At 43.4% G+C, this 11,198-nt stretch overlaps 1 protein-coding gene across 1 annotated transcript; it reads right to left on the reverse strand.

Annotated features, from left to right (window-relative positions):
- Positions 1–5,616: 5,616 nt before the first annotated feature.
- On the reverse strand, positions 5,617–7,088 carry LOC149091913 (uncharacterized). The gene is made up of 2 exons (XM_089258467.1): positions 6,636–7,088; positions 5,617–6,566 (listed from the first exon to the last, which is right to left on the reverse strand). The coding sequence occupies exons 1-2, from the start codon at positions 6,759–6,761 to the stop codon at positions 5,727–5,729; spliced, it is 966 nt and encodes a 321-aa protein (XP_089114593.1). The 5' UTR covers positions 6,762–7,088; the 3' UTR covers positions 5,617–5,726.
- Between the last annotated feature and the right edge of the window lie 4,110 nt (positions 7,089–11,198).

Consider the following 11,198-nt stretch of genomic DNA (forward strand, 5'->3'; position numbering starts at 1 on the left):
TGTGTGTGTGTGTGGTGGTTGGGTGGCTGAGGCTTCTGTTTTGAGTTTAGCCAGCAAGTTGGTTAATCGCCGGTAAATTTAATTAGACATCGGTGTGGGTAAATTACGGTAAATAAATGTCGGGCCATATGCAAAGAGACAGACGTGCGTCCCCCAACCCCCCTCCAACCAAGCCGTGGAAGGCAAACAAAACTACCACACGCAAAAAGTGTATGAAATGCAAATTAACTGGCAAAACATTGCATCAAAAGATCACAGCAAAATATTTATATGATTAAAGCTGGATTACCCACATGACAGCTGAAGGGGCTTCGTCCAGTGGAGCACTTAATCCAAGTGGCTTACGGCAAATTCTTTAAGTGTTGCAGCAAAAATATTGTACATATACGAGTAGATAATTTATGCTTTGATTACTTTACACTAAAGTATAAATATTTCTTCAAGAGCCTTGAAAGTGAAAATTTAATTAAGGAATATATTTTCAGATTGAGCGATTGCATCTGGAAATATAGAAAGCATAATATGGAATTAAAAAAAAATGTTTTTAATTGTGGAGCACATGTTTTTTAATATGATATTATACTAATTCCATTCCATTATTATATTTATACTCCACTTACATCACTCAAAAGCCTGGTCTATTATTATTTCCATCAGTGTAAATTTTTTAAATATCTTTCTTATAAAAGCTCTGATCATAAACATTAATATTTGTCTCATAGAACCGTTAATCAATTATATTTTAAGTCCCTAAAATAGTTTCATATTCCATGTGAATGCCTATCGCAGTCGCTTGCGAAATCTGTTTGTTTTCTCCCCAATTTAATTTTAGTAAATCAAATTAACGCGGTTGCTGCGCCGTCTGCTCCAATTGCAACTTTCATTTGATTATCGTGCGTTTTTCTTTAGCGTCTTTTTGCATTTTTTGACAACGTTGGCAACACGAACACGAACGCGTTGTCCTGGCCGTGTCCGGGTCGTGTCCTGGCGCTGTCGCTGTCGCTGTCGCTGTCCCTGTCGATGGCAATGGCGACGCATCGATTGTCAAATGTCAGTGTAAAATTTTATTACTTCAATAACTTTGCCGTTATGAGGACTTAATTTATGAGTCGCAGCAACAATGACAGGACCTGCTCCTGTCCCTCACTCTCACACACACACACACAGCAAGGACAACAACTGGAAAAAGCAAACTGCTGCAATTTTTGCCCCTTCTTTGTCTCCCTCTCTCTGTCTCTCTCTGTGTCTGTGTGTGTGTGATAATGTCCTGTTTAAATGCAATAATTTCAACTGCAATTTTCTGCTGCCCCGTGTGTCCTGCATGTCCTGTGTGACGACCAACTGACTGCCAGCTTGCATTTATTTATTGCTGACTGACGTGGCCCACGGACTGCCACGCAGGTGGAACCACCACCCTCCACTCCCAACGCCCCATGCCCTGCCCCGTCCCTTCCCGTCCAGAGTCGCCGCGTCAGCCTGTCTGTCTGTCTAGTCTAGGGGAGTCATAAAAACGAAAGTTATGACGTCGCCCCATGGATTTATGGGCATTTTGCAGAATTATTGTTATTTATTTTATTGATGTCCCTGCCTTATGCAATTGCTAAAAAATATTTTGCTGCATATATTACAGCGCGGTGCGAGGGTCGCGGGTTGCAGGTCTGGGCACTGCAGTTGGTCCTGGCTTTCTATTCCTTTTTTTTTCGAGCTGGAACACCGTTGAAATGCACAGCTACACAGCTCTGGCAGCTCTGCTAGAGCTACATTTTTGCGCCCTGTCAGCGCAATTTATGTCCTTGACAGCGATAGGCATTTCCTTTGAAGTTTCAAGTGCTCAACGTGGCTACGACTTGCAGCTGTCTCCTCCCCCTCCTGCCAGCTCTCCCCCCTTTGCTTGATTTTCACAAGTGATTGCACTTGGAAGAGAGTCAGCGTTGCCCTTGCTGCCTTCGGGTTTTGCATTCGCAGTCGTGTCGCTCACAAATCGCGAATATTTTGACGGAAACGTGTCATAAATAGCACCGCATGTGACCATAAACCTTGACAGCCAACTCAGCCCTCTCATCGACTGGAGTTGATGCACTTGTTTGTCTAGCCTGAAGTTGGATTTGCTATGTGATATGGGGTGTTGTAGTTCCATTAGGGACTGAGGTGAGCTCTATGTATGCTCATACGATCTGCTCTCCGTCTGAGCTCTTCTCTCCTCTCCATTTAAGCCACAGTTTGCACACGCATTGACTGGCATCAGATTAGGAAAATTACAATTTGATATCGGGCGCAACATTCTGCAAATAATCTGATGCTCTCTCTGCTTTGGCGCCAGCTGCCCGCTGCCGGCTGCCACTTGATGATGACGGAATCGTGTCAATATCCAGCGCAGTCTCGGGCACGTGTGGGGCGCGTAAATTCCATGGGCAATGCTAATGGCGCGCCGCCCCCTGCACTGCCAGGCCGAGATTTGAGTCGGCACTCGACGAGAGACTGGGATATGTTGATGTTGGCGATTTTCGCCGGCTCCAGCGGCCATTAGCACGTGCACACATTCCAGAGATTGGACCAGCCAGCAGCCATGCCAAACGGCAGTCGACGTTGGCGTCGGCATCGGCGTCGGCGTCGACGTCGTTGGCTGCACATAATTTGCGCAAATTACCGACAACGCGCTGCCATATTTTCCATTGGCAATGATGCCGCAGGGTCTCTTGACTCGCTTTCTATTTATGGCTTGGCCGGATGATTGCCCCGCTGCGTACTCCGGCGCCGCGGCAGGAGAGACAGGTGCGAAACAAGCACGGCCACGAGTGCCAGGACAACGTTTATCAGCAGTGCTACCATTCGCTCCACGCTCCATGCTCCTTGGCAACCAGGCAACCAGGCAGCCAGCACGAACTGCACAAATCATTTCCCAATTGCACGAAAGTTTGTCTCGCTGTGGCTGAGATGTGGAGCAGCTTGGCAGGACATAAGCTGCGTCCATAACTTTGTCTTGTTTATGTCTGTGGGATGTGATGCGACCGATGCGACGGCAGCTATGCAACAAAACACAGCAAACTCGGCAGCCACCCGCTGCCCACAGCTCTCCCATTTTTCGGCATGCTAACGCCCTCCCTCTCCCTCTCTCACTCGCAATCTCTCCATGTCTCTCGGAAAGCCTCGGAATGCACTGTAGAACAATAATTTTGGTTTAGCTTTAGCACAGGGCTGCGGTTACATAGAGCGTAAGGAACATAGAGCATTGGCATACTGTATAAAGTGTGACTGCTTAGATCTGATAATCTTTTTATATTACTAACTAATAATTAGAGCTGATTATACTATAAAAATATTAATTTTTAACATAGAAAACAAAGAAAGTGTGAACTCTAATAAATATCATAGAATTCAAATATTATATTTATATACTTATACATATATCAATAAATAATATCTAATATTTTACAATACAATACAATAGGAAAACAGAAATTAAAAGAGTTAAATAAAAAAAACTCTTTTATTTTAGATTATCTTAATTAAGTTTGTCTAATTTGAAAGTAAGTGAAATAGAAAATAATTAATAGCATAATTAAATACATATATAAAATTTCTCTTAGATTCTTGAATTTGGTTTCAAGTGCAGTTTTGAGAAATTAAAAATAAAATTCGATCATTGAAGATATGACATACATCGAATTTAAATCTTGAAAAAAAGTGTCTTCACATCTTTGAGTTTAAAATATTATAATCTAAGCAGAAAAAAATAGGTTCTTCACTTTAAGTAATTTTTGAGGGCAAGATAATTACAATTCGATTATCACTTTAACATGTTTAACTATCAATATGAACTGATCCCATCTGAGCCGAGACATAATCGTATGCATAAACTAGCCTGAGATGCTCTTCTCCTGGAGAGTCAATATAATACTGCAAATACTAAAACACCCAATTCTGTGCCAGAGCTAAGGTAATTTAGCCAACATTCAGTTGTCGGGCATTCGAGCGGTTGTTGGCCTGATGTGCGTGTGTGCTCGAGCGCAGTGCTCCCCCAATGCGTCCTTCGCTCCTGGCACAAGGTTAAACTCGAGTCCTGTGTGTCTGGGATATGTATGAGCGGTACGTGTGAATGGCGTCTCCAAATGCTGCCAGAGCTGAGCTAGCTCGGCTGGTGCTTGGCGCCACTTTCATTGATGGCGATGCCGATGCTGATGCCAATGCTGATGCCAATGCTGAGACTGATGCAGCACATCAGGCGTCAGTTGGCAGCTCTTGTTATGCTCGACGCGCTTCCATCACGATTTCCATCCATTTCGTCCGTGATGCAACGTCACGCACAGCCATATACAATAATATCAAATTCGCGCATCACTCCCGGCCTTCGTCTTCGTCTTCGTCCCCAACTCCGTCTCCAACTCCGACTCTGATGTGGCATGTCGCATGCGTCAAATGAATGTTTCATACTCCACGTGCCACTCGCGGCGAGGACTCATCTGGTTTTTTTTTGTGCCCTGTTCCACTCTATTTTTTTGGGGGGCAGCGGCATTTGATTAGTTTTTCGATCGACTTCTGTCTAGCTGTGGGCCCTTGTTCTCGTAATTGAGATTGCCCCCAGAAATAGGTTCGAAAGCGGAAAACTCTTGAATGTGTGATGCGTGTGGTAATTTCATGGGATTATTTATGAATACTTTTGCCTCCGACTCCCATTAGCCAAGTCGCCAAAGCTCTGAGTGAATTCCTCGAATCTGCGAAAGATTGAGTTTTGTGAAACACTCATAGGTAATCTTTTGATATACATATATATGTGTTTATGTATATTACCTCACACCCCAGTCGGCATTGTGGCTAAGACTTATGCAGCCACGAATCTATTTTGAATACAATGTAATTTGCAATCGAACTCTTTCTACACTTTGGGCTCATATTTACGATATTTTGCACGACTTTCAATTCATATTTACGATATTTTGCACACTTAACAACACTGGAAAACGTCTATGCATGCATGTATGTGTGTGTGTGTGTGCACACATCGATTTGAGCGAGAAGTTCTGAAACAGTTATTGGCACCATCAATTGGAAGAGTAAGTAAACAACATTAAAAATAATTGCAACTAAATCCAGGCGATTGCGCCGCCTTCACATTTTAGCGTTGCAATTGCAGCCAGACCCTGGGCAGGACTATCGCAGCCATCGTGGAGCAGTTCCTCGAAGTAGAGCGAGAAAGCGAGAGAGAAAGAGAGAGAGAGGGAGTGAGCGATAAAGAGAAGTGAATGCATTCAACGGCGCAAAAGCTTTCTCGAGTGCATAAATCTGTCGCTAGAATTTCCTTTTTCCCAAGTCATTTTATGATTATGCGAGAGATTTTTCCGGCACAACTTCCAAGCCAGCTGCAACTGTATGTGCGTGTGTGTGTGTGTGTGTGCGAGTGTGCCTGAGTGTGTATAATGCAACTGTAAATTCTGTTCGCTCAAGTCGTTACAGCATTGCAATTGAAGCCACTTTGATGTTTGTTCCGACTTCGATGTCCCAATAATTGGCGATTCGAATGGAATTATTTGGCAAAGTTTAGGCCCTAATGGAATCAGTTCCTGCACGACTTTTCAACTAAGCACGATTATACGAATTAATAAATAAATACTCAGCAAATTTCGGATCTCACATTTATTGAAATGATTCGTTAAACTATTTAAAGAGTGAAAGACAGTGGACTGAGTACATCATATTTTGATTCAGGTACTGATAAGCTGTGATGGTATTTACTGTCCTTGAGTACGATTGTCGCCGCCATCGGGCAGCTCTACAATTTCATTCTGATCACCATTGACAGGCGCCTCTGCATTTGGCAACCCATTTTCGACTGGAGTCTGCCCAGCCGCTTGGTTCTTCGCACGCTTGTTCTTCTTTTCCTGGTTCTGCTTCTGGACGTGAACGTGCACAGTGCCCATGCCCCAGAATATGCGGCCATTATTCGCAACGATCTTGCTAGCAGACTCCTTGCTGATTTTCAACATCATCCTCTGGCCATGGTCCTCGGGACGCACGCTGATCACCTGCCAGTCGGAGGTGACCACATCAGGGTTCTGAAACTTGAGCAGATTCATGGCTATCTCCTGCGGCATTATGAAGGGTAGATTCACCTTGGCCTTGATTAGCGACATTTTCCAGTTCCTGCCGACAACTGCCAGCTTCGCGCTCGGCCACAGCGGCGGCAGTGTGTCCACAGTGGCGCAGAGCCACTTGAGAGAGTGCACATCGCTGCATTGGATGAGCTTGGCTCCGGCCTGCCAGCCGGCATCATCGAATCTAGGGGGCCGCACATGAGGATAAGTCGTCATATGCATCATGGCTTCCAACAGTGCTACCTCCACTAACTGCCATTGGCTGAGGGTAATCGCGCCGGTCAAGTGGCCCTTATCGACCAGCGCCACACACAAGTCCTCCGTGATCTCAGATTCAGTACGCTCAGCTGAGCAGAACCGCTTGGACGGGGGTGGCCCAAACATGATTGTTAATGGTTGCTCCTTCTCCTTAGCTTGTCCGGCTTCAGTGATCGGCTGATCATTGGGGATCGATGGGGGTTCAGCCTCTATCTCGACCTTTATAAATGAGAATCACTTCTGGTAAATACATACGAACATTTGTAGGTTAGCTTTCGCCATCTTTACCTCTTGGCCGACAGTCACAGTCTCAGCTAACCCTATCTCGACATTTTCGATAGGCAATTCAGTGAACTCCTCCTGCTCCTGGATCACAGACACTTCTTGAGGCTTTATAGCAGCATTCGACTCCATTTCAAATTGTTTTCAGATATTTTTTCAAAATACTCACAAAATCAATGAAAAAAAATTATATTTTCAATAAGCAACTTTGATGCTACGCAGTCGACGACTTCAGAGTAAATGAAATGTGTTTAGACACCGGATGTAAGAGAAGTTTGACGAAAAGACGTCTTGATGCTTCTAAATCACGTGCTCTGCGGAAGTTTCAAACTGACAATCAGACAGCTTCTTCTTCTTAGCTGGTTAAGGTATGCAAAAAATGGGAGTAACGTCTATTTTTGGTATTTTTGAAAAGGTAGCAGATTAGGTATGCAAAAACGCGGCGTAACATCTATTCGAAATGGCTTGGATTGTTTTTTAATCGATAAATGTTTGTTTATTATTTTTTTTTACTGATGCTATCAAATGGATATTACAAAAGCCTTTTTATTTTAGACTCTTCGAATCGATGAAGTAATAGAACATCAAATACATTTTCTGGTAAATTTGCGAGACAAATATTGTTGGAGCGTGGAATCACGATTAACCGAAACTTGTCCAGAGATGAATGATAAATGCTTTCGATTGGATTAGACATGCCCAGCGAAACGAGCTCAGCACGTTCGCTACGAAGGTGCCAGCTCAAGCGGATGCAGTTCGCCAAAGATGTTTCCTCGAATCGAAATCAATATGGCAGCAGCAGCAGCAGCAGAAACAGCAGCACATTGTCAACGGCATCATTCGCAGTCTCATCATTATTTTAGTTGCTGTTGCTATTAGTTGGAACGAGCTGACGTAAATTATCGATAGCTATCGATAGTTTATGTCACACCATTGACTTTGATATACGACAAGATTTTGCACAAATCATAAATAATGGCAAATGCGATAATAAATTTGAAATTTCCTGGCGGCGGCACCAAATGATCGTCATCGTCATCGTCTTCGCCTTTCGTCTGTGTCTCACCCCCTCTCTCAGCTAGTCTCCCCGTCCTGTGCGCTCATTTGGCAATGCGCGACTAGGCCGGCCAAGTGGGTTGACATGGGACGGTGGCTGCAGCCAGGAGGAGGAGCTGCTTATGCTGCTGCTGCTGCTGCTGCTGCAAGTGCAGCAGCCATGAGGTGTCGTCGTACGTGCAATTTATTCATAAACGCTGTAGCCCACATTCAAAGCGCAGGCCCTGCGATTTGACGGAGATGAATTCGTCTTTGATAGATGATGGATGTGCCGGCTGCAGCGGCAGCTAACATAAGTCACCCGACCGGGCTGGGCCGTGCCGTGCCGGGCCAGAGCAGTGCGACGACCCAGCCGCAGCCCAGCCCGATTCCCACTACGGTCAGGCTGGTCGCTGCCATCCGGCAAGGCAGGGCAGGGCAGGGCACGGAGTCTCTGTGACGTCTGAGAAATGTGCAACATCCACGACGTGGAGCACTTCAAGCAACAACAGCACACACACACTCACACATATGAGTCGCTGGCAGCAGCAGCAGCAGCAGCAGGAGCAGCAACGTCGTCATCGGCTATCAATGATATATTGGCCTCGCTATGTGCGACAATAACGTAAAATAATGGCGCAGGTGTTTCACTAGACTCCGCCGCTACCAATGGAGCTGATGACGAAAGAGTTTAGATTACGTTGCTCGGTCAAATCAATCATAACTAGCGAGCTGGCTAGCAGACCCTGAACCCTAACCCCCTGGACGGCGGCAACAGAGCACAGCATTGTGAATGCATGCACATTTGTCTAAGTTCCAAAGAAATTGTTTTAGATAGTAGAAGTCCATGGCAAGCACTGAAATGATAGATAGACATCTGGATAGATTTTCGTCCTTAAAGAATTCAGCAATTTAAATTTAATATTGAAAATCAACTTTATTTCAATGGCACAGCTGGTATTGTCAACAACTGTCTGATCATCGATAATGAGTAAATCACAATTGAGCCATCTTGAATGTTGTTGTACTCTGGGAATGTTAACTTGCTGTGAATATCAGTTGGCAATTGGCATTCAGCGAGTGAATTTCTCACGATCTGTGCTGCTGTCAAAGATTGATTCGGTCTCAGGATCCCGAGTGGCGCAATCAAGCTGCGATCACCGCTGCTATGATCACTCTTAGATAGCTCAATTCACAGCCAGCCAGGCAGCCAACACATTTACCAGCAGTTGACATGCTGCCCCCCGTCCGTGCCCTCCTCACCAGCATTGCCCAGTTTGCGGTTTCACCTTTCATTTGTGTGCTTTGCATGCATTTCTTTGCTAGTTTCCGTTAAGTCCAATTAAAATTGCCCTATCTGCGATCGGCCAACAAATTGCTGCCCCATGCAGCTGAAGCGATTGCCGACTAGCAGCAGCAGCCCCAGGAGCGACTGCCAGCTGCCAGCTGCCTCAGCCAAAGCAAAGCCAAGCCAAACCAGTTGCCTGTGCAGCCGAGCAAGCAGCCAAGCCGAGCCAACCAACCTGCAGCAGCCCGCTGCAAAAACAACAAATTAAGTGACAAAATGTCAATGCGAACACAGAGCCAAACAGTTCCCAACAGCCCAGCGTCCGAATCGCAGCTTCGATCATCGATTCTCTCTCTCCTTTGTACTGGAAACAAGCTGCAGAACTTTTTTCCCACTTGGCAGATATTCTCCTGGAAATAATATATGGGAAATCACATTAAATATTTTACATACTTTAAAATATATTTTTATATATGTAAATAAATAAAAACTGAAAAAAAGATTTATATATATTAATTTTTAATTAAAATCCAATGAATTAATATTCAAGTTCCTATTTAATCTTAAAAAAAAAAAAATCAATAAATAATTGTGAAAATTAAAATAAAATAGTAATAAAATAATTACCAAAATTTTTAATAGATACAAAAATAAATACTTTTTCCTTTCAATAAAGTATTTTTTTTTTTTTATTTTTAGAATATATCATTTTTCATAATAATTTTCATATTTATGTATCATTATTCATTTTTTTTTAAATATAAAAATTAATATATTTAATAAATACATGTACATATGTATATATATTTAATATTTTAAAGGTCTAGTTTTTTTTTCCAATTATTTTAACTGATTTCCATATATGTAATGTAATCTGCGAACTATTTCAAAAAGACAACTCAAACGGATGGTAGAGGCTAGGTCATCCAGAGAGACAGAGAAATTACCGAAGAAAGAGACAGAGATAGGGAGAGAGTGAGAGAGAACTAGTAGAAGTTGCCTGTGTGATGTACGTAAAATTTATTAATGCAACCGCGACTTTGACACATTTGGCAGCACTGGCAGCGCTGATGTTGCCTGTCTCGGCAAGTGTCATGTGCGCACAAAATTTGCAAGCAACTGCGACAACAGCAACCAAATTAACAACAACAACAACAGCTATAGCAACAGCAACTGCAGCCAATCATTCAGATCGAGCAACGATCCGCGCGTCGATCGAAAGGCAACGAACGAGCGACGAGGCAGGCGACAAGAAAAATCAATTAGTGAGCGACATGTGACGATAATAATGCCAACAATAAAAATTGCACCGAGGCTTCAACCGCCAACAGCAACAGCAACATCAGCAAGTTGCAGTCAAGAGAGATAGAGAAAAAGAGACAGAGGCAGAGAGAGAGAGAGAGAGAGAGAGAGAGCGAGAGAGCTTAAGATACGCCACAAGCAATGTATCTGTATCTTTTGTATCTGCAGTTGAGTAGGCTTTGCGAGTTGTTGACTTTGATCAGTGCCTGCAATCGATCCGCCTTCACTTTGCCCAGCGCAAATTTCAATTTCCGCAGCCAGCTTTTCGCTCCGCTCGCTCCTATTCCAGCTCTGGGAACCAAAACTCTAACGTAACGTCAAGAAGTTGAAGTCGGGCAATGCCAAAGCAACGTGCGACGGAATGCAAATAAACAAAATGAAATATGTAAGTGAATGTGTTACAAGAGAGTGTATGTGTGTGTGTGTGTGTGTGTGTGTGGCGGGTGTTGTGTGTTGTTGTTGTTTAGCGAGATCCCACTGGGGCTGGGCAACTCTAACGAATGGGGGCCAAGAGTCAACCTGCGATCGTTCGATACAAAATTGATTGTTCATCGTAAATTGAGTTTGTGGCATTTGGCCAGTCGCAAAAATTTATGCACGCTTCGCAAATTTTTTCAATCAGCGCAAAATTACAACGGCTGCAAAATAAAATTGATTTCAAAACATATATATTTCATCTGGAATAATTGAATAAGCCGACAAATATCGAGAGGTCTGAAGCGAAAACAGAGATTTGATTATAAAGGGTTCAAGAATATGAAAAGGTAATAATTGAGTACTATGCAGAGAGGATATAGCTAAGGTAGATCTGCCTCATTAAGTTTATTCTAAACTACTAATAAAGTATAGAATATGAATTCATTTGTTAACAGTTTCGATATACATAAATTTCAGTTCTTCCATTTCATCTCTGTATAAAATGAACTTCAAGGACTTGCTCATAG

Source organism: Drosophila navojoa, chromosome 3, assembly GCF_054131105.1.
Source record: "Drosophila navojoa isolate 15081-1374.11 chromosome 3, UAZ_NAV_1.0, whole genome shotgun sequence".
Classification (NCBI taxonomy): domain Eukaryota; kingdom Metazoa; phylum Arthropoda; class Insecta; order Diptera; family Drosophilidae; genus Drosophila; species Drosophila navojoa.

Coding starts and splice junctions, on each gene's coding strand:
- LOC149091913 (XM_089258467.1), bottom strand. CDS start 6,761: ATGGAGTCGAATGCTGCTATAAAGCCTCAAGAAGTGTCTGTGATCCAG. Junction 6,567..6,635: donor CTGTGACTGTCGGCCAAGAG/GTAAAGATGGCG, acceptor TCATTTATAAAG/GTCGAGATAGAGGCTGAACC.